The sequence below is a fragment of the Coregonus lavaretus genome (genome assembly GCF_964263955.1).
Source record: "Coregonus lavaretus genome assembly, chromosome: 10".
Classification (NCBI taxonomy): domain Eukaryota; kingdom Metazoa; phylum Chordata; class Actinopteri; order Salmoniformes; family Salmonidae; genus Coregonus; species Coregonus lavaretus.
In genome coordinates this window covers 13,367,726-13,391,512 of record NC_139997.1, presented here as the reverse complement: position 1 = coordinate 13,391,512, position 23,787 = coordinate 13,367,726, and the positions used below count along the sequence as shown (strand labels likewise).

General features: G+C 44.2%; 1 protein-coding gene across 1 annotated transcript; it reads left to right on the top strand.

The window, feature by feature from the left end:
- The first annotated feature begins 1,232 nt into the window (after positions 1-1,232).
- LOC311135945 (N-alpha-acetyltransferase 25, NatB auxiliary subunit-like) lies at positions 1,233-23,787 on the top strand. Its single transcript, XM_084169986.1, has 23 exons — positions 1,233-1,317; positions 3,211-3,296; positions 3,539-3,677; positions 4,797-4,915; positions 7,450-7,524; positions 8,098-8,284; positions 8,427-8,538; positions 8,666-8,755; positions 13,602-13,774; positions 15,043-15,155; positions 15,302-15,509; positions 15,737-15,826; positions 16,123-16,303; positions 18,263-18,362; positions 18,471-18,622; positions 18,700-18,825; positions 20,500-20,743; positions 20,938-21,061; positions 21,290-21,355; positions 21,529-21,626; positions 21,762-21,875; positions 21,964-22,113; positions 22,270-23,787. Exons 1-23 carry the CDS (start codon positions 1,260-1,262, stop codon positions 22,390-22,392), a joined length of 2,928 nt encoding a protein of 975 aa, XP_084026112.1. The 5' UTR covers positions 1,233-1,259; the 3' UTR covers positions 22,393-23,787.

Below are 23,787 nucleotides of genomic sequence, written 5' to 3'. Positions count from 1 at the left end.
GTTAAAGACATCATCCTGATACGTAGATCGGTATATCACTCCCATACATAGGGTATTATTATATTATGATCAATGACATTTTAATGGAGACATTTTAAATTAAAATTATAAAATTAGAGCAGATCAGAGCACAACAATCTTTTTTAAAGGTTTGACCAGAGTTTGACAGACCAAGAATGACCCCTAGTGGCACAGTTTAACACAACAATCATGTGTCATTGTGAACTGCATGTAACAAAACCACATAATCTTTTCAAATTATGACAGTATGGGTAAATGGCAGTTGGGAAAGGGGGATACAGTTGTACAATTTAATGTATTCAACTGAAATGTGTCTTCCGCATTCAACCCATCCAGAGAGGTGTGGGGGGCTGCCTTATTCGAAATCCAAGTCATCGGCGCCCGGGGAGCAATTGTTGGGTCAGAACTGCAGATATTTACCTTGTCGGCTCCTTTCGGTTACTGGCGCAACGCGGCTCCCCGCCAGGCTTTTTTTGACCAGTGGTAGGAAAAGTACCCAATTGTTATACTTGAGTAAAAGTAAAGATACCTTAATAGAAAATGACTAAAGTAAAAGTGAAAGTCACCCAGTAAAATAATACTTGAGTAGAAATCTTTAAAGTAATTGGTTTGAAATATACTTAAGTATCAAAAGTAAATGTAATTGCTTAAATATACTTAAGTATTAAAAGTAAAAGTATAAATCATTTCAAATTCCATATATTAAGCAAAATAGACGGAACAATTTTCGCGTTTTTTAAATTTACGGATAGCCAGGGACACATTCCAACACTCAGACATAGTTTACAAATGAAGAATTTGTGTTTAGTGAGTCTGGCAGATCAGAGGCAGATGACCAGGGATGTTCTCTTGATAAGTGTGTGAATTTGACCATTTCCCTGTCCTACTAAGCATTCAAAATGAAACGAGTAGTTTTGGGTGTCAGAGAAAATGTATGGAGTAAAAAGTACATAATTTTCTTTAGGGATGTAGTGAAGTAAAAATTAAAAGATGACAAAAATATAAATAGTAAAGTTAAGTACAGATACCCCAAAAAACTACTTCAGTAGTACTTTAAATTATTTTTAGTTAAGTACTTTACACCACTGCAGTTGACATACTGATACGGTATTTTACCATTTATTTGGCATTTGCTGTATTGAGTAGATTGAAAATTCAGATAAATCCTACTGCCCCTTTTAATTCCTGCCGGTTTGACGCGACTGCGCATGCTCAGACATATACTGGTAACCTCCAACATGGCGGCGAGAGGCCATGTGCAAGACCCTAACGACCGGAGACTTAGACCCATTTACGGTAACAATTCGCAGGGAAACAGCACATCTGTGTCTGGTTAAATGTGTTGTCATTGTTTATCGATGTACCGGAGTGGTCGTCTGATCAGTAACTTGTGTCCCGGACTCGGTGGGCAGCACCAGGGCCCCCGAAGTCCCAGCCCCGGACTCAATTCGCCTGCAGCGCCGAATGACAGTGCACCTTGGCTTGAGTGCATGTCAGCACAATTCTGACAGCGCACAACTGCAGACATTTTGCCCATCGTTATTCAATGCACGGTGAAACATCTTTGCTTTGAACGACACCCTAAAAGAGTTTCAGCGATCATTCTCTCCCACTTACTAAATTCAGTTCTCCTTTATTTGACAGCTAGCTAGTTAACTAAAGGTTAGCGGTGTTGGCTAGCCATTTTAGCATGCAGAAACCGTGATGGATCTGAGCCGTAACGTTATTACAAATAGTTTTGTATGCGACAGAAATATCAGTAACTATGCCTAACTAACGTTTAGCTAACTAGTTAGTTGGTCAGATACACCTGGGTGTATTAGTTGCACAAATTGGTCAGATGCATTTTACCGTTAGCCAACTAACGGTAGGTAGCTAGTAAAGAATGCAATGGTTTGGCTGGTAACGTTACAGAGGCAATAGTTGTGATGCTAGCTGGTTAGCTTGATTTTTATTAGCGGGTGTTTTTGATTTCGTGTCTCACTCTGATGCTGATACCAACTCTGTTAACTCATCGGTTAGCTAGCTACAAAGCAGGAAGGCTATAGCTGGTTAGCCTGCTGTTATGTGTCAGATGGGTATAAGAGGATTAAGGTTGGCTAGCTTGATATGCCTGGTTGTGTTGTAGCCTTTGATTTGAGACATTCGATGACATTCTAGTGACGTGTTTCATCATACAGATAGCTAGCTAGATCCAGTTAGATTTATTTTCATAGTGCTCTAATTACATGCACCGTTGTTGAGACATCTGTTTGGTCTCTCAGCTTTCTCTCTGTTTCCCATTCCTCAAATGCTCTGCTGAAATCATGTAGAGTTGATTATCATCACTTGACAGAGGCTGTCAATGAGTGGACACTGAACACAATGAAAATATAGCTGTTTATGAAGAATAGGAAACCCTGATGGCCAACACGAGACATATTGATGTAGGCGTAGCTGTCATTTGGGCTGATGACATTGTGTAGCTGTAGAGCACTTTGTGTCTGTCTTGCAGGGTTAATTTTGGCATCCAGCTGTCCTGAAGTCTAGACCCCAACTTGCCCTGTTAAAGGGACTGTGTGCGTGCTTGTCTTGGTGTGTGCATTGAAAAAAAGAAGAAGCTAAATTAGCATGACAAGCTGAATTACATATAAAAGCCTTTGAAAAAAAAAAAAAGCTTATGGTACGCTCAGTTGACATTTCAGAGATACGCTTTCAGAGATACGCTACATAAAACACATGAATTTTTCATGAATATAAAAAGCGTATACTAAAATAAAGAAATACTACATGTCATGTCTCAAAATCGATATCTATCTAACCTCTATATTGTTTTATGTCCTGCTTATTCGAGTTCAACGGGAAAGTGAGCCTGTCAGGTAGCCTTTATTCTCTCACAGCATCCAGCCTAGCTGACGCGATGCTCTGCTGTGCAATTGTCCTTATTTTCAATTATTTTTTTCTCGTTTTAGTAAGCCTAATTTTGGCCATCCTACAAGGGTAAAAACTCCAATAACTTTTGAAAGGTTATTATGATAGGCACATGAGGTTTGGACCATTGGTTGTTTTAGAGGATTATTTACACAATTCACATATTTTACCCATTGGTCAAAATATGTGTTTTTGATTGGACATCCTCCGTTTTACGTGTATGTGTTATACTACTGTATGGAGTAGGTTGACTGATTCTGTAATGTCATCTCCCGTCAGACTACCTGGACAATGGCAACAACAAGATGGCGATCCAGCAGGCTGACAAATTGCTGAAGAAACACAAGGACCTGCACTGTGCCAAGGTGGGTGGGACTCTGGCTCTGGGCTGTATTTAGGGCCCAAGATGGAGCCCAGAGTTTTTCCTGCTCTGGTCAAAAACTCCTCGCCACCAGCTGTAAGTTAAGTTGGGTTAATGACTGAAGGAGAGACGAGGACTTATATCCAAAACTGACCCCCTAGGTCTTACCTAAAACCGTGCCCCTAACCTCTACCCCCTATGATGATGGTGGTGGCATGTTACTCAGGCAGATCTCCCTCTCCCCAGGTGTTGAAAGCCATCGGTCTGCAGCGAACAGGGAAACAGGATGAAGCATTTAGCCTGGCCCAGGAGGTGGCGACCCTGGAACCCACCGACGACAACTCATTACAGGCTCTCACTATACTGTACAGGGAGATGCACCGCCGTGAGTACGCGCACACACACACACACATTTGTTTTACTATCCTTGTGGGGACCAAACAATTGATTCCCATTCAAAATCTTATTTTCCCTAACCCTTAACCTAACCCCTAACACTAACCCCTAACCCTAATTGTAACCCTAAACCTAACATGATATTTTTCCTTGTGGGGACCAGCAAAATGTCCCCACTTTTCCAGATTGTTCTTGTTTTACTATCCTTTTGAGTACTTCTGGTCCCCACAAGGATGGTAAAACCAAAAACACACACACATCCACCCCCCCCCCCCCAAACACAGAACTCTGTGAAATATCTTTAAAGCGCCCCCATACACTGTACGATTTTAGCTGTCTTATGCCATGATTCTTTCCGTCCCAGACAAAATGTCCACTTCGTAGGCAAATTGTTAGGTCGTAAACGATTGTTGGACGTCTTTGCTCGTTCAGAGTGACAGGGTCTAGGTCTGCCGATTTTAAGTACCACTGCGTGCGGTTGTAAGCTCCGACAAAGTTCTGGCAGTGTCAGAATTGTTTTGCATTTATCGTGTAGTGTGGCTGGTGTTACAAGCCGATCCCGGTGACTGACCAATAGGAATACGTCCGGCACTAAGTATGCACATTATTGTGAATAGTCAGATTAATATAATAGTTTGATTTAAACGTTTACATGCTGTGCAAAAATAACGATTTCCCTAATAATCTGAAATCAGGCTACCTGATGGGATTTTGATAAATGCACCAAATCGCCAATCAAAATAAATGTACCACAGCGACCATGTTATTTTAAGGAAGCCTATTTGATTCTGAGTTCGGACATATAAAGTTTGTATGTGAAAACTCTGCATACTTTCATTTTTTCCGTACTCGAGCATAAGCTGGTGCTGGCACATGCGCAGATCAAATACACCGCTACAGTTGACAGTTGACATAGCCTACGTCGGCAGAATGTGGTGACAGAACTGAAGCAAATCGTACAAGCTGGCCAGGTTGATATCAATATTTTTATTTGGTTACATTGCACAGTGTGACGTGATGATTGTAAAAGACTGAATCCAACATAGTCTGCAAAGGCCTTAGATGCTGTGATGGTGTTGAGTCTTCCCCATCCCTCCTCTGTCTGTAGCTGAGTTGGTGACTAAGCTGTATGAAGCTGCGGTGAAGAAGGTTCCCCTCAGTGAAGAGTATCACTCTCACCTGTTCATGGCCTACGCCCGTGTTGGAGAGTACAAGAAGATGCAGCAGGTCAGAAAACACACGCAGACACACACACACACACACACACTTCCCCAGCTTTTCCACAAACATTAAATACAACTGCTTTAACCTATTCATGTGTGAGTTCCAGTTGCCCCAGCGTGAGTTTTTTTTGCGCGTGATGTCAAAATGCACTCACTGTTCCAAAATGTCCATTTGAAATGATTTTCTAACAAGTTTTATTTTCTAACAGTTTAAATTGAGGTGTGTTCCGCCTCCTCATTAATTCACATAAGAAGTAGCCCATTTCACTGTTGCAGACAATTTATGTTTGAGGCTTTACTGAGCAGGACAAACTTCTCTCTTCAACGAGAGCCCAAGCACTTCCCCAGGGTTTCCCCAGATCAAGTATGAAGACATTGCGCATCTCTAGTCAGAACAGGCCTTGCACAAACCTATTCCCCCGGCACATTTTCTGGCTGGCGCCCGCATTGCGTTCATTGTTGTTTTCCTTACAAATTGGACTTTGGACATGTGTGTGTTCCTATCAAAGTAAGTGCCTTATTTTCTGTATATCGTGTTGTCGTTGCTACTGTAGCATATCGTATGTATGGATCATAATGTATTTACTGTTTTATTTACATGTTTTCAAGTACTGGTGAGAAATCATGCGTTCCAATTCTTGCATAGATTGTAATGGACACATATGATGTGTGTAAAATACTTTTTTGAAGGTTGTACTGATTATGATGAGCTAATGCTAAGCTATTTGATAGCTATGTGTGCCGCCATGTTTGTTGACATCATACATTCTGGTTGCCACGTTAAGCGTCTGTCAGACCAAAGATGTTATAACAAGGGATAGTCCACTAGACTGACTTGTGGTGCTTTCAAGACAACTGGGAACTCTGAAAAATATGAGGACAAATCATGATGTCAGTGATCTTCAGGTCGGAAGGTTGGAGCTTTAGAAAGAGGCCCGAGTTCCCGAGTTGGAATACCGAGTTGGATGACCGTTCAAAACGATGTTATAATAATTATTTTTTGAGTTCCCAGTTGTCTTGAACGCACTGAAGTCGGAGATTTCCGAGATCCCAGTTGTTTTGAACGCGGCATCAGAATGTGTTCTATGGTACCTCAGGGTTGCCAGCTCAGACCCCCCCACAAACCCCCCTAAAATGGTTTCAATCAATCAATCAAAATGTATTTATAAAGCCCTTTTTACATCAGCAGATGTCACAAAGTGCTATACAGAAACCCAGCCTAAAACCCCAAACAGCAAGCAATGCAGATGTAGAAGCACGGTGGCTAGGAAAAACTCCCTAGAAAGGCAGAAACCTGGGAAGAAACCTATAGAGGAACCAGGCTCTGATGGGTGGCCAGTCCCCTTCTGGTTGTGCCGGGTGGAGGTTGCAACAGGTCAGTACATCAGGAATAAATGTCACTTGGCTTTTCATAGCCGGCCATTTAGAGGTTGAAATAGCTGGTGCGGTAGAGAGAGAGAGTTGAAATCAGCAGGTCTGGGACAAGGTAGCACGTCCGGTGAACAGGTCAGGGTTCCATAGCCGCAGGCAGAAGAGTGGAAACTGGAGCAGCAGCACGACCAGGTGGACTGGGGACAGTGAGGAGTCATCAGGCCAGGGAGTCCTGAGGCATGGTCCTAGGGCTCAGGTCCTCCGGGATGGGAGGGAGAGAGGGTTTCATCCCTGTTTAGCTTTCGCACTACAGGTAGGCTAGGTGATAACATTTTATTTGCTTTGTGATTTGTCAAAAAACGGTAAACAACTTGTCAAGTCATGTGCTCCGGTTCTTGTATACACTGTAACAAGTAAATCAAAGATTTGTAATATGCTGAAAAGTAGCCAAACTAAGTTAATATTTTTCAGCCAATGGGCGCAGCCATCTTTGACTTTGTTTATTTGCGTCTTATAGTGAATGGTATTCTGGGATTAGGGAGTTTTCGCTTGTCTAACATAAACAAACATGGTTGCCATCATAAAGAATTTAGCTGTTGTTAGCTTAGCTGACACGCATCTCTTTTCTAAACGATATTACATTTCTCCCTTGTGCTCACCAGAGATGTGGTACATTGTAAACAAGTCTAGCTGTTAGGTCGCTAACTTATATTTAGTTTTTTTTCAGTGCAACCTGTTATTTAGACTATTTTATGGAATGAGTTTGGCTGTGGATGTGTTCCGTGTGATGTTTGAATGATGAAGTTTGCATTTATCTTTTACAATAAATTGTGAAATTGAGGAATAAAGTTGTGAAGACCTTTATTTCCCAGCCGTACAAAACATTGTTTAGATGCTTTTCAGACAACAATGCTGTTTAGATGCGTTTGTTGCATCATACGTTCTGTTGCTACTGTTCCAATCACATATTTGTGATGGTACGCTGCAGGGACCAGTCAACAATGATCACAAATATGTGATCGTATGTGTCAAAGGGTTAACTACCCCCAACTGGTGACTTCAATATTCACATGATGTCAACAAATACTAAGTTGTCTTCTTTTCTATTGTTCTAACTCTCTCTCTCTCTCTCTCTCTCTCTCTCTCTCTCTCTCTCTCTCTCTCTAGGCAGGGATGGCTTTGTATAAGATCGTTCCTAAGAACCCCTACTACTTCTGGTCTGTCATGAGTCTGGTCATGCAGGTAGGCATGGTCTCTCACTAAATATATAGCTTGAGTGACTGTGTGAGTCTGTCTGTATGTGAGTCTGTCTGTGTGTGTGACTGTGTGAGTCTGTCTGTGTGTGTGACTGTGTGAGTCTGTCTGTGTGACTGTGAGAGTCTGTCTGTCTATGTGACTGTGAGAGTCTGTCTGTCTATGTGACTGTGAGAGTCTGTCTGTATGTGTGTGTGAGTCTGTCTGTATGTGTGGCTGTGAGAGTCTGTCGGTATGTGTGTGTGACTGTGTGAGTCTGTCTGTATGTGTGACTGTGTGAGTCTGTCTGTCTGTGTGACTGTGAGAGTCTGTCTGTATGTGTGTGTGACTGTGAGTCTGTCTGTATGTGTGTGTGAGTCTGTCTGTATGTGTGGCTGTGAGAGTCTGTCGGTATGTGTGTGTGACTGTGTGAGTCTGTCTGTATGTGTGACTGTGTGAGTCTGTCTGTCTGTCTGTGTGACTGTGAGAGTCTGTCTGTATGTGTGTGTGACTGTGTGAGTCTGTCTGTATGTGTGACTGTGGGAGTCTGTCTGTATGTGTGTGTGACTGTGTGTGTTTCAGGCCATCTCTGCGCAGGATGAGAAGTTGGCCCAGACCATGTTCTTGCCCCTGGCTGAACGCATGGTGGAGAAGATGGTCAAGGAGGAGAAGATCGAGGCTGAGGCAGAGGTGCAACTGTACTTTATGATCCTGGAGCGGCTGGGGAAGTGTGTGGAGGCTCTGGACGTGGTCCGCGGTCCACTGGGAGGTAAGAGTGGACAGAGATTTTGTGTGTGAGACACTCGGAGAGCAGATTTGTGCAGCTTCTGGGTTGTTTGCTGTGTGACTTGTTCGCTGTGTGACTTGTTCATGTCTTTCTACCCACTCTGTGTATGTTTGCGGTCTCATAGAGAAGTTGACCAGTGAATTGCAGAGCAGGGAGAATAAGTGTATGATGATGTACCAACGACTGCAGCTCTGGCCTGAATGCAATGCTCTGTCCTACAAGCTACTGCTCAAAAAGTGAGTAAACACATTCATATACAAACTCACATTTATGCACACACTTCAGCATTGCTCTTACGTAGTTGGTCTTGATCTCGCTCTCTCTCTCTCTCTCTCTCTCTCTCTCTCTCTCTTCTCTCTACAGTCCTGATGATTGGCAGTTCTATCTCTCCTACTTTGACTCTCTTTTCCATCTGATGGACAAGTCCTGGAGCCTACCTAAGGAAGAAGAGTAGTGAGTACTGTGTGTGTCAGGGTTTCCGTTAGGAAAATGTGGCGCCGGACAATGTGACATTTACGTTTACATTTACGTCATTTAGCAGACACTCTTATCCAGAGCGACTTACAAATTGGTGCATTCAACTTATGATAGCCAGTGGGACAACCACCCTATTTTTATTTTTTTATGGTGGGGGAGGGGGGGTAGAAGGATTACTTTTATACTATTCCAGGTATTCCTTAAAGAGGTAGGGTTTCAAGTGTCTCCGGAAGGTGGTCAGTGACTCCGCTGTCCTGGCGTCGTGGGGGAGCTTGTTCCACCATTGGGGTGCCAGAGCAGCGAATAGTTTTGACTGGGCTGAGTGGGAACTGTGCTTCCGTAGAGGTAGGGGGGCTAGCAGGCCAGAGGTGGATGAACGTAGTGCCCTCGTTTGGGTGGAGGGTCTGAACAGAGCCTGAAGGTAAGGAGGTGCCGTTCTCCTCACAGCTCCGTAGGCAAGCACCATGGTCTTGTAGTAGATGCGAGCCTCAACTGGAAGCCAGTGGAGTGTGCGGAGGAGCGGGGTGACATGAGAGAACTTGGGAAGGTTGAACACCAGACGGGCTGCAGCGTTCTGGATAAGCTGTAGTGGTTTAATGGCACAGGCAGGGAGCCCAGCCAACAACGAGTTGCAGTAATCTAGACGGGAGATGACAAGTGCCTGGATTAGGACCTGTGCCGCTTTCTGTGTAAGGTAGGGTCGTACTCTGCGAATGTTGTAGAGCATGAACCTGCAGGATCGGGTCACCGCTTTGATGTTAGCGAAGAACGACAGGGTGTTGTCCAGGGTCACGCCAAGGTTCTTTGCACTCTGGGAGGAGTACACAATGGAGTTGTCAACCGTGATGGCGAGATCATGGAGCGGGCAGTCCTTCTCCGGGAGGAAGAGCAGCTCCGTCTTGCCGAGGTTCAGCTTGAGGTGGTGATCCGACATCCACACTGATATGTCTGCCAGACATGCAGAGATGCGATTCGCCACCTGGTTATCAGAAGGGGGAAAGGAGAAAATTAATTGTGACCAGGAAGCTTTTAATTTATCGGCCATTTGAGAAATTTACCGGACCCATTAGGGCGTCCACCCACGGTGCTCAGAATGACAGAAATCACATTTAGATTATGGTAATGCAACTTAACAGAACATTCAATTCCTGTAATGAAGCAGCCAATAAAACGTCATTTTCAAACATTTGCCAAAATGCAATTTGTGGGAAAACTCCATTCTAAACAGCGCACCCGATGAGAGCGGTTCCATATGTGATAGAGATGAAAATCTCCATTAGAAACATAGAAAGAGGGGGAATCTAAAGATGCAACAACTAGGATGGGTTGCTAATATGACTAGGACTGTGCCTTTGGCTTCTGGACAATGAAAGAAAGTTGATACAGTGAGGGGAAAAAAGTATTTGATCCCCTGCTGATTTTGTACGTTTGCCCACTGACAAAGACATGATCAGTCTATAATTTTAATGCTAGGTTTATTTGAACAGTGAGAGACAGAATAACAACAACAAAAATCCAGAAAAATGCATGTTAAAAATTGATTTGCATTTTAATGAGGGAAATAAGTATTTGACCCCTCTGCAAAACATGACTTAGTACTTGGTGGCAAAACCCTTGTTGGCAATCACAGAGGTCAGACGTTTCTTGTAGTTGGTCACCAGGTTTGCACACATCTCAGGAGGGATTTTGTTCCACTCTTTGCAGATCTTCTCCAAGTCATTAAGGTTTCGAGGCTGACGTTTGGCAACTCGAACCTTCAGCTCCCTCCACAGATTTTCTATGGGATTAAGGTCTGGAGACTGGCTAGGCCACTCCAGGACCTTAATGTGCTTCTTCTTGAGCCACTCCTTTGTTGCCTTGGCCGTGTGTTTTGGATCATTGTCATGCTGGAATACCCATCCACGACCCATTTTCAATTCCCTGGCTGAGGGAAGGAGGTTCTCACCAAAGATTTGACGGTACATGGCCCCGTCCATCGTCCCTTTGAAGTTGTCCTGTCCCCTTAGCAGAAAAACACACCCAAAGCATAATGTTTCCACCTCCATGTTTGACGGTGGGGATGGTGTTCTTGGGGTCATAGGCAGCATTCCTCCTCCTCCAAACACGGCGAGTTGAGTTGATGACAAAGAGCTCGATTTTGGTCTCATCTGACCATCACCCAGTTCTCCTCTGAATCATTCAGATGTTCATTGGCAAACTTCAGACGGCCCTGTATATGTGCTTTCTTGAGCAGGGGGACCTTGCGGGAGCTGCAGGATTTCAGTCCTTCACGGCGTAGTGTGTTACCAATTGTTTTCTTGGTGACTATGGTCCCTACTGCCTTGAGATCATTGACAAGATCCTCCCGTGTAGTTCTGGGCTGATTCCTCACCGTTCTCATGATCATTGCAACTCCACGAGGTGAGATCTTGCATGGAGCCCCAGGCCGAGGGAGATTGACAGTTATTTTGTGTTTCTTCCATTTGCGAATAATCGCACCAACTGTTGTCACCTTCTCACCAAGCTGCTTGGCGATGGTCTTGTAGCCCATTCCAGCCTTGTGTAGGTCTACAATCTTGTCCCTGACATCCTTGGAGAGCTCTTTGGTCTTGGCCATGGTGGAGAGTTTGGAATCTGATTGATTGTTCTGTGGACAGGTGTCTTTTATACAGGTAACAAGCTGAGATTAGGAGCACTCCCTTTAAGAGTGTGCTCCTAATCTCAGCTCGTTACCTGTATAAAAGACACCTGGGAGCCAGAAATCTTTCTGATTGAGAGGGGGTCAAATACTTATTTCCCTCATTAAAATGCAAATAAATGTATAACATTTTTGACATGCGTTTTTCTGGATTTTTTTGTTGTTATTCTGTCTCTCACTGTTCAAATAAACCTACCATTAAAATTATAGACTTATTTCTTTGTCAGTGGGCAAATGTACAAAATCAGCAGGGGATCAAATACCTTTTTCCCTCACTGTATGAAAACCAATAGAACAGGAGAGAAATGGCACATGAGGAAGTCTTTCATTGGCGGTGCATCCAAAAGGATATACTCCTGTCTATACATAAATAAAATCATTCAAAATACTTCACCAGAAAGCATGACATCCACAGAGGAATCGATGATCATTAGCTTTAAAAACAATAAAATAGCTGTGGACTGTTAGAAATCACAAGCTTGTAGGACTATGCCTATTTGCAAGGCCGCAATTTGGGCAGAACGCGTGGCAATAGGCCTGGCTAATTATTGAGTTGCGGCTGTCAGTGAAAAGCATCTAAAATATGTGTATAGATTGTGTCTTGAGTATAATTAAAAAATGATGAGGCAAGAAGGCGAGGGAGGGGTGTGTTGCGAAGATATAGGGGAGTCTCTCACCAGAATGGCTCAGATGTCTCCCTCCAATTCTTGCACATTCATTGTTTCATTGTGTAAATTGTTTGTCCTTTGTTTATTTTGATCAATTCCCCATCACCAGTAGTAATGAGGAATTTATAAAAAGAGTAGCTTAAGTCAAGACATATAGAAAGGGATGCAGACAGGCTGAGTAGAGAGATTAATGCAATTGAAAAAACCTGAATTTATCAGATTTTCTGTTTTTATTTGTAGACTTAATGTTTTTGAACTTAGTTGACAATGGAAGTAATAGGCCTACTGCTGCATTGGCCTATAGGCTTTGAGTTCTATGCGCTCATTTCTTTAGCAGCCAATGGATCACGGTGTATCAATGTGTCCATATGGTAGAGGCTGCTGCTCTCGCATTAGTTGAATTTTTAACTTTTTTATTTTTATCATTTTAATTCAGATTTGTATGATTAACCATGTGACAATGATTCTGAGAAACGAAAACGTTATTATTGAAATGCGCAAATGAAAATCATAACTGGCACGCAGATCGGTAGAAATGTTAGGAGAATAAATTGCTTCCCCAAACTTGAAACTCACGCGCCGCCTATGAAATCTTTATAAAATAATTGCCTCCACGTTTCCAGGGTCGGATTTGCCTATAGACTACTTTGAAGCAAGGTAAGACATGCCTCATAATATAAAGTAAAACATTCAGGTTTCAAACAATTAAGTAGGCCTATGTTTTCAAAATGCATAGGCCCTAATGCCTCCAGCTCACATTTTTAAAGGGGAGGTGACAAGCTGATAGCCTGTTGCTTGCACTTGAATGGTGAATGGGAGGCGCTCTTCAATTAGGCGGTAATAAAGTTGAGAAATAAAAATAGTAAGCCAAGCTGTTTTTAATTGTGCACAAGAACTGTTTTTAACACGTGACTGCATTTAGAATTGTTGTGCAATGAATGGGCTTATAAAAGCATGTTTTCCTCCAGCAGCAACCAGCTGAGGAGCAGCAGGACAAACCCCCTCAGAATAGGCTCTGAATGCTGTGCGCGTCTGATAGTTGTGTTGGATAAATAAGATGGGCTACTTGATGATTAACGAAAATACACATATGCCAATTTAATTCCACTAGTTTATGCAAATTCCACTATATTATGCAAATTAACCTATAGACCGATAAGCATGACGATCAAATGTATTTCCATCGACTGGTATTTCCGTCAATGAATAGAAAGCTATTTTTTATTTCTTTTTTTTGATCATTTTGGCCGGCAAAAGTTTTTATTGGCCAAAAGCCGGCAATTTCCGGCTAACGGAAACCCGGGTGTGTGAGGGTGTGTGAGGGTGTGTGAGGGTGTGTGAGTGAGAAAATATTATATAATAGCGGACTATTAGAAGAGGCCATTGCTTGTTAGAGATTCTGCTCTTGTATAAGAGAAGAGATGGACTGATCAAACAAAGAACCTGACTATCTCGTCTGCCTCCCCCTTCTCTCTAGCTGTGTGGAGGGTCCAGTGCAGACCACGGTGGCAGAGGCAGTGAAGTTTGTGGTGGACAGGATGGAGGAGCAGGACAAGAAGGAGTCTCGTCCTCTCAGAGGGCCCTACCTGGCCTGCCTGGAGCTCATACACAGACTGAGACAGAGGGGCTGTCCTGATGAGCACGAGCTAGGTACAGACACACACACACACACACACACACACACAGACACCAGTGCTGCTGTTATTTTTTGGAACTCTGTTCAATTATTTGAATTCCATTTGGTTCGTTTTTTTTCCTGTGAGCTCGATGCACAGTTTCTCTAGAGATAAATCAGATCAAGCCCGAACTGTGCGATGTAGTAGGGAGTTTCCAACAAGCCAATATTCTACATTTAGTTTAGCGCAGAAAAGGTGGTAATTAACTACAATGACCATAATCCATTGCACGCCCGCCTACTCGTCCGATCTGTGTGGAGCTTATTATACCTCAGTGGTGTGGAGCAGAGACGGAGACGGAGAGAGGCGAGAACACGCGATCCAGAGGGATAGAAAGCAGTTGCTTCGCGAGGAGATCTCTACCTGAAGCTACTGCACATGATCTAAGTGATTCATATTTCAGAAAAGTATGCCTTATTTACTTTGAAGAACTACTAAAATAGTAATTTTGTCAGACAGCATAGGCAGCAGCTCTATAGAGATGAGATGATGACTTGGAATGAAATATTAAAGTAATGTGAATAAATGCTAGTTAATAAGTGATAAGCAGTAATGGGCAGTCACTACCATCATGGGACTTTTATTCAAACTAATAGTTAGATTCTGTGTTATAGCATTCAACCCTCATAGTGCATTTAATAATTGAACCGAAACCAAACCGACCTCAAAAAGCACTAATCTCTCAGCACCAACGCACACACCACAGTTGCCTCTGCACACACCACAGTTTCCTTGGCACACACCACAGTTTCCTTGGCACACACCACAGTTGCCTCTGCACACACCACAGTTGCCTCTGCACACACCACAGTTTCCTTGGCACACACCACAGTTGCCTCTGCACACACCACAGTTGCCTCTGCACACACCACAGTTGCCTCTGCACACACCACAGTTTCCTTGGCACACACCACAGTTGCCTCTGCACACACCACAGTTGCCTCTGCACACACCACAGTTGCCTCTGCACACACCACAGTTGCCTCTGCACACACCACAGTTGCCTCGGCACACACCACAGTTTCCTTGGCACACACCACAGTTTCCTTGGCACACACCACAGTTGCCTCGGCACACACCACAGTTTCCTTGGCACACACCACAGTTTCCTTGGCACACACCACAGTTTCCTTGGCACACACCACAGTTTCCTTGGCACACACCACAGTTGCCTCGGCACACACCACAGTTTCCTCGGCTGTTGACTGTTTGCGTTGTGTTTTTATTGGTGGTTGTCTACAGGTGATCCGTTGGAGTTGATGGTTCAGTTCTTTGGGAAGTTTGGAGACAAACCCTGCTGTATTACAGACCTGAAGATATACCTACACCTACTGCCCCCTGAGCAACACACACAGGTACACACACACACAGGTACACACACACACACCTGCAGAATACCACCAGTAGTGGGAATCGATCACCAAGCCCCTGATGAGTTTGACATGATAATATCAATTTTGCTCTTCTCCTATTCTCTCTCTTCCTCTCGTCCTCCCTGTAGTTTAAAAACCGTCTGGGGGAGTTGGTTCCGTTGGGGGAGGTGGGGGAGGATGGCTTTGGGTTTCCGGGGGATACGATGGCGTTACAGAGACACCTGTGTGTGTGTCAGCTGAGCCGGGCGCTGGGACTGCAACACGCTCTGGACACCGAGGGCAAGCTACGCCTCATCACAGAACTCAAAGCCCACTACCACCACGGACTACAGTTTGGTAAGGACAGCAGCACTCCTCTATCTCTCCTTCTCTCTCTTACTACCACTATGGGCTACAGTTTGGTAAGGACAGCCATTCTATCGGTCTGTCTTTATCCATCCCTTTCAGTCTATCCATCCAAAATTGGATGCATCTAGCTTACAAAACTGCTGGAAGAGATGCAATGACAATTTTGCGAAGAACCAGAAAATAGTTTGTCTGACTAATGTGTGTGTGTGTAACAGGGAAGTCGTGTCTGAAGACAGAGCTCCAGTTCTCTGATATGTACTGTCTCATGGTCGCTCACGTCTACATCGACCTCTGGACAGAAACTGGTGAGTCATCGTCTCTCTTTCTCTCCATCTACCTTCCTTCTCTTTCTGCCTCTTTCTCTTATTCTCTCTCTCTGCCTTCTCACTTGCACTCTCTCTCTCCCTCTCTCTCTCTCCATCTCTCTTTCCTTCTCTCCTTCTCGCTTGCTCTCTCTCTCTCACTGCCTTTCACTGTCTTCCCATCTCTCTGCCTCTTTCCCTCTCTTGCTCTCTCTCTCTTTCTCTCTCTCTGCCTCTGTCTCTCGGTCTCTCTCTCTGTGTTTGTTAACATACTGTGTGTGTGTGTCTGTGCGTGTTAGGCGATGAGAACATGCTGTGGCAGTGTCTAGGTGTGTTAGAGGAGGGTTTGTCCTTCAGCCCCTCCAACGCTCAGTTCAAACTACTGCTGCTGCTGCTGTTCTGTCGCCTGGGAGCCTTCCAGCCCGTAGTGGACCTCTACTCCAGCCTGGATGCCAAGCACGTACAGCATGACACCATAGGGTGGGTCTATAGTACACACACACGTTTTACTATCCTTGTTGGGAGCTAAAATAGAATTTCACGCAAAATCCTATGTTCCCCTAACTCCTTACAATAAACCTAACACCTAATTCTAACCCAAATTGTAACCCTAAACCTAACCCCTAAGCCTAAAGTAGCCTTTGTCCTCAAGGGAGACCTGGGAAATGTCCCCACGAGGGAGAATTTTCCTTGTTTTACTATCCATGTGGGGGACTTTTGGGGACTTCCGGTGGCCACGGGGATAGTAACACACACAGACCAGGGTTTCCATTAGCCGGTAATAGCCAGCTTTTGGCCCCCCAAAAAAATGAAAAGCCGATTTTAAATATAATTGGAGCTGGCCAATTATAAAGTCCCATTGAGAAATAATGCATTTTAGCCTATTCATTGATTGAAAAGCCAAGCTGTTTTTAATTGTGCAATAAAACAGGTGATTGCATTTAGGGCGGCAGGTATCTTAGTGGTTAAGAGCGTTGTGCCAGTAACCGAAAGGTCGCTGGTTCTAATCCCTGAGCCGACTAGGTGAAAAATCTGTCGATGTGCCCTTGAGCAAGGCACTTAACCCTAATTGCTCATGTAAGTCGCTCTGGATAAGAGCATCTGCTAAATGACTAAAATGTAAAATGTTGTGCAATGAATGGGCTTATAAAAGCATGTTTTACTCCAGTAGCAACCAGCTGATTTCTCCTGCAGCTCCTCAGCTTGTTGCTACTGGAGGAAAACGTGCTAAAATGCATTATTTCTCAATGGGATTTTATAATTGGCCAGCTCCAATTATATTTAAAATCGGCTTTTCATTTTTTGGGGGGGCCAAAAGCTGGCTATTACCGGCTAATGGAAACCCTGGTCTGTGTGTGTTACTATCCCCGTGGGCACCGGAAATCCCCAAAAGTCCCCACTGTTCAATGCAGCGTGTAGTGACTTAGAGTAGGCCTAGGATATAGCCTGTATCAGGGTAGCCTACTCTGCTGACACTGACAAACAGATCAATAAAAACGACCTTGTCTGATCCATATAATCGGCCTACTAAAAGGGGAGACACAAATACAATATGACGTCCATCTAACCTGGAGGAGGAAATTATTGTCCAAAAACAAACAAAAGTGTCACTGACACAAAGACAGTGAATATGCACACTCACCGGGGATATGGCTAATGTTCTCTGCTGGTGCCAATAAGATCGCTCAATTAAGTTGAGAATTTTGATAACTAAAAGACAGATTGGAGTCTTTTCATTGTTATCGCTTTACAGCAATAGCCATTTGTTTTCCAAACAGTTTTTCTGCGATTGTATTTTAAAAATTGCGATATGCCTGGCTGGGTCTCTCTGCTTTTCACTGACAGTCGCATCTCAACAATCATCTATTTGGTATTTGCAGCACGCTGCCCAAATTGCAGGCCCTTCCGACTGTAGTCTATGCGATTTAAAAACAATCCACATCTTATTTTTGTTGTATAAAAAAAAAAAAAAAAGAAGCTAATGATCCTCTGTGGCCAAATCATGCTCTCTGGTGTAGTAGCCTATTTTTTAATGATTATATTTATTTCTGTATAGACAGGAGTAAGCTAATTAGGCTATATAATTTTGGCAATTTACTTTAGGGAAAGCTTCCCCTAGCCTTATAAACGCGCCACCTATGTATTCTAACGTCTTACAATTGCTCATCGGAATTCGGTAAAAATTACGCATGCCGTTGCATGTTCTGTTAAGATGAATTACCATAAACTAAATGTGATTTCTGTCATTCTGAGAACTGTGGGTGGACGTCCTAATCATGTTACGCAACCATTTTTGGTCCGTAAATTAAAATGCTGCAGGTCAAATGTCCGTGCCACATTTTCCTGATGGAAACCCTAACACACACGCACATTATGATACAATACAATAGGATTACCATAACCAATGCACTAATCCTTCTATTCTTTCCTCTCTCCCAGGTATCTGTTAACTCGTTATGCAGGGTCGTTGGGGCAGTTTGCTGCAGCCTCCCAGTCCTGTAACTTCTCCCTTAGGTTTTTCCACTCCAACCAGAAAGATGTGAGTCCCTGTCGCATCTAAATGTGTCCTAAATATGTGATATATTCTGATGAATAGTATTTTCTCACCTCGTCTTCCTTGTTTCCTCTCTTTTCTCTACTCCCCCAGACCTCAGAGTACATCATCCAGGCCTATAAGTACGGAGCATTTGAGAAAATCCCAGAATTCATAGCGTTTAGAACCCGGCTCAACCAATCGCTGCACTTCGCTCAGGTCCGCACCGAGAGGATGTTACTGGACCTGTACACCGAGGCTGACATGTGAGTACCCAAACACACACACACACACACACACACACACACACACACCCCTGTAACATATTCCTATGTTGTTCCAGCGCATCAAGTCTGGAGGAGAGTGTGAAGGCGATGGGTGTGTGTCCTGAGGAGGATGACATTCCCTGGGACAACATGAGGGACAACAGAGACTTGACTGTCCTCTTCAGCTGGGACCCCAAGGACAGGTACACACACACACACACACACACACACACAGTTCACAACATACAGTGGGGGAAAAAAGTATTTAGTCAGCCACCAATTGTGCAAGTTCTCCCACTTAAAAAGATGAGAGAGGCCTGTAAATTTCATCATAGGTACACGTCAACTATGACAGACAAAATGAGAAAAAAAATCCAGAAAATCACATTGTAGGATTTTTAATGAATTTATTTGCAAATTATGGTGGAAAATAAGTATTTGGTCAATAACAAAAGTTTCTCAATACTTTGTTATATACCCTTTGTTGGCAATGACACAGGTCAAACATTTTCTGTAAGTCTTCACAAGGTTTTCACACACTGTTGCTGGTATTTTGGCCCATTCCTCCATGCAGATCTCCTCTAGAGCAGTGATGTTTTGGGCAACACAGACTTTCAACTCCCTCCAAAGATTTTCTATGGGGTTGAGATCTGGAGACTGGCTAGGCCACTCCAGGACCTTGAAATGCTTCTTACGAAGCCACTCCTTCGTTGCCCGGGCGGTGTGTTTGGGATCATTGTCATGCTGAAAGACCCAGCCACGTTTCATCTTCAATGCCCTTGCTGATGGAAGGAGGTTTTCACTCAAAATCTCACGATACATGGCCCCATTCATTCTTTCCTTTACACGGATCAGTCGTCCTGGTCCCTTTGCAGAAAAACAGCCCCAAAGCATGATGTTTCCACCCCCATGCTTCACAGTAGGTATGGTGTTCTTTGGATGCAACTCAGCATTCTTTGTCCTCCAAACACGACGAGTTGAGTTTTTACCAAAAAGTTCTATTTTGGTTTCATCTGACTATATGACATTCTCCCAATCCTCTTCTGGATCATCCAAATGCACTCTAGCAAACTTCAGACGGGCCTGGACATGTACTGGCTTAAGCAGGGGGACACGTCTGGCACTGCAGGATTTGAGTCCCTGGCGGCGTAGTGTGTTACTGATGGTAGGCTTTGTTACTTTGGTCCCAGCTCTCTGCAGGTCATTCACTAGGTCCCCCCGTGTGGTTCTGGGATTTTTGCTCACCGTTCTTGTGATCATTTTGACCCCACGGGGTGAGATCTTGCGTGGAGCCGCAGATCGAGGGAGATTATCAGTGGTCTTGTATGTCTTCCATTTCCTAATAATTGCTCCCACAGTTGATTTCTTCAAACCAAGCTGCTTACCTATTGCAGATTCAGTCTTCCCAGCCTGGTGCAGGTCTACAATTTTGTTTCTGGTGTCCTTTGACAGCTCTTTGGTCTTGGCCATAGTGGAGTTTGGAGTGTGACTGTTTGAGGTTGTGGACAGGTGTCTTTTATACTGATAACAAGTTCAAACAGGTGCCATTAATACAGGTAACGAGTGGAGGACAGAGGAGCCTCTTAAAGAAGAAGTTACAGGTCTGTGAGAGCCAGAAATCTTGCTTGTTTGTAGGTGACCAAATACTTATTTTCCACCATTTGCAAATAAATTCATTAAAAATCCTACAATGTGATTTTCTGGATTTATTTTTCTCAATTTGTCTGTCATAGTTGACGTGTACCTATGATGAAAATTACAGGCCTCTCTCATCTTTTTAAGTGGGAGAACTTGCACAATTGGTGGCTGACTAAATACTTTTTCCCCCCACTGTATTTACCCATGACAGTCTGTAAAAATGTGTGTGTGTGTTCCAGGGAGCTGACTGAGGAGCATCGTCATCTGTCTCTAGAGGAGGAGTCGGTCTGGTTGAAGGTTCGATCTCTCACGCTCCGCCTCCTCGCCTCATTGGCTCTGCTCGGACACGCCCCCTCGTCACGGAACTCTGATAAGACCAATGAGAATGGTGTATCAGCCAAAAGCTCCACTCTCCTGACCCTCCTCTCCCAGCTAGACCAGACGCTACAGACCGCAGCCCAGATCACAGAGAAACAGACACAGGTACACACATACACACTTCACCAATAAATGTATAATGTAATATATGCTAATTGGCTTATCTAAAGCAACTTTCATCAGTGAGCGCATACATTTTCATATGGGTGGCCCCAGCATGAATCGAACCCACGACCCTGGCACCATGCTCTTACCAACTGAGCCACGCAGGACCACTAACTGTTGTTGTGTTGTTCCAGTACCCATTCCTGGGCCCTCCCTCCTCCCGCCTGGCCTCTGCTCTGTCTAGTGGCAGCTGTCACTGTCAGGCCTCTGCTCTGCAACTAGCACTGACTCTTCAGGAACTAGAGACCACTGGACTGGGTAAGACGGGGAGATGGGGAGGGATTGGGAGAGAGAGGGATGTAGGGTTCCGTACCACTGGCCTCCAACCATCTGTCCATCTACAGAAGCAGCAGGACTGGGAAGGAGAGAGAGATGGAGGAAGAGAGGGATGTGGGACGGGTATATGAGAGGGTGGGGAAGTGGGAGGAGTAATAGAGAGGGGAAGAGGAGAAAGGATGTCATGTTCTTTATAATTTCTCTCTCCAGACGACTCGTCAGAACTCCAAACCCAGATCTGTAACTCCTTCAAATCATTAATAGTACAACTAGAAGGTAAGACATCAGACTTCTTTAAAGATGACAAATGGTCCATGGTAATAATGACAGTGTAGTCAGCCACAGGAGATATCATTGCTTCAGGTTGCTAGTCGAGTTATCACTGGTGTAGTGGATCCTTCTTATTCCCCATGCTGATCTGTGCCCTCCCCTCCCCTCTCTCCATCCAGAGATGTTATCCAGATGTAAAGGAGAAGTGTTAGAGATGAAAGACAGCAGATTGAAGACCCAGCCCTCCCTGCTAGAAACACTGGTCTTCTTCGTCGAGGTCAGTGTATTACACTTAGTCACATTAAATATATATCACTAAAACATTGCTTAAATGTAAATGTATTATAATATGAAATATTGCAGATGCACAGCAACTGTGTGTGTAATACGTGGTGATGTGTCTCCTGGTCAGACGGTGTGTGTGGTGCTGTGGGTGACCAGTTACTCTGCCAGCGTCCTGCGACCGCTCAAGTCCAGCCTACAGAAGAAGAAGAAGAAGAAGAGAAAGGACACCAGCACGGCCATGGTACACACTCACTACCGTCATCCTCCCCTTGTCCTCATACAACCCTTCTCTGGCAATAACTCGTTGCCCCCTTCCTCTGTCCCTGTAGCCAGTGGTGTTGTGTGGCTTCCAGGAGTGGACAGGCAGCCTGCAGGGCGTTGTGACCCAGGCTCTGGATCACGTGAAGGGGCAGGAGGCCAGCCTGACGGCCCTCAAACTAGCAGCACTCACCTTGGAGGAGGGACACGCACAGACACAGGTTGGTAGGGCTGGGTGGGTGGGTAGCTAGCTGTGTGTATGTACAGATTTGTGCCTAAGCATTTACTTAGTTTCTTTAATTCATAGCATGTTTCTTTCTCTTCTTACTCTCCCCCTTATGTATTTTTCTGTCTCTCTCCTACCCTCTCTCTCCCAGGAGGAGTGTGGGTTCACCAGAGCAGCCATGGACAAGGTTCAGAGTAGTTATCTTGGCTCGCTGCAGGAGCTGGGAGATCTACTGAGGAAGAGAGCTGATTCGCTGAAGAGCCTCAAGATCTGACCCACCATCACCCTTCAATCAACATTGTCATACCTAACTATCACTATTATACTGGATCACCCCATCATCTAACTCCACCCCCACACAGCGCCGTCTCCCCCTGCTCCTCTCAAAGGAGGTCTGCCTGCCACCAACACACCATCTCTTTCACTTCATCCCTCTCCCTTTCCACATATCCCTCGCTCTGGGTGTCTCTTTATATAACAGGACTCTATCCCTCCCTCCCTTTCTTCATCTCTCACCGTGAGAACCATCACTGCTCTCTCAGCAAAGAACCACAGATATTTCCAGTTTATTATATGTGATGTCACAGAGAAGCTCCTCAAACGTACTAGAGCAACATACGAAATAAGCAATTTTAGAACTACTCTAATAAATTATTGTACATAGTCCGCAGATGACAGAACATCAACTACCACAGCAACATCAACTCCTTGACTGAAAGTGAATGAAATAAGAGTTAAGCCACGTTTTCCCCTTAGTTGTTTTTCCCCGGCATCTGTTGCTTCCATGGTGACACTCAGATGAGAAGATCTTCTCCTGTTTTCCATGTTGACCTCCTCACTTCCCCAGCCTGACCTGGCAGCCCAAACAGGTATACTGTTGTCAGTCACACTCTGCTCATAAGAACAAATGGGGCGGGGATGGTGCTTAGCTTACTATATGAAAACGAGGACAGCTGAACGAAGAGGGTTCTTGGCTTATTGTACACGCAAGGAAAGCTGAATGCTGGGCCAACTCTGAAAACTTTCTGAACTGTTCATTTCAGAAGTGCGCAACTCCAGTGCTGATTTCAGGCCTTGACTCTTAGCCAGCAACCTGGGAATAGAGTTGTGTGCACTCCTCTCCGGGCAACCAGTGAATTAATAGGTCAGTATAGAGCTGAGGGGAATATTGATCCTACAAAGTAGGATCAAGGAGTTAGCCAGCTAACTTGCCTAAATATCCTGAAATACATAGACGTTTAGTTTTCTTAATGAACCAGGAAATCAAGTTATTTCTGGTTATCAAAGTTAGCTGGCTAACTCATTGAACCTGCTTTGTAGTATACCCCTCTGGGGAGAACTGAACACAGCCCTGGAGGACCGGAGTTGTGCACCTCTGGTTTATCAATTCTCCTCTGGGGTGGGATGCATCACCCTTATCCAATCCCTGATCCCCATCAGTCCATGCCTTTCTGATTACAGCCCCTCAATCCCAAACTCCCCCTTTCAACTTGTTCTTTGTGTAAAAAAAAAAAAAAGATTATCCAGTTTGTCTTTATTTTTATTTCAGTTTTTGTTTTCGTCTGTTTATTTGTTTGAAACACCTTCTGGAAAGCAAAGAAAAGCAATCACAGGAAAATATTGGAATACCTGAATCTGAAAATACATACAGTATACTGTAAGTAATGTA

Coding starts and splice junctions, on each gene's coding strand:
- LOC311135945 (XM_084169986.1), top strand. CDS start 1,260: ATGGCGGCGAGAGGCCATGTGCAAGACCCTAACGACCGGAGACTTAGA. Junction 18,623..18,699: donor CTGTACACCGAGGCTGACAT/GTGAGTACCCAA, acceptor ATGTTGTTCCAG/CGCATCAAGTCTGGAGGAGA. Junction 22,114..22,269: donor AGGGACACGCACAGACACAG/GTTGGTAGGGCT, acceptor TCTCTCTCCCAG/GAGGAGTGTGGGTTCACCAG.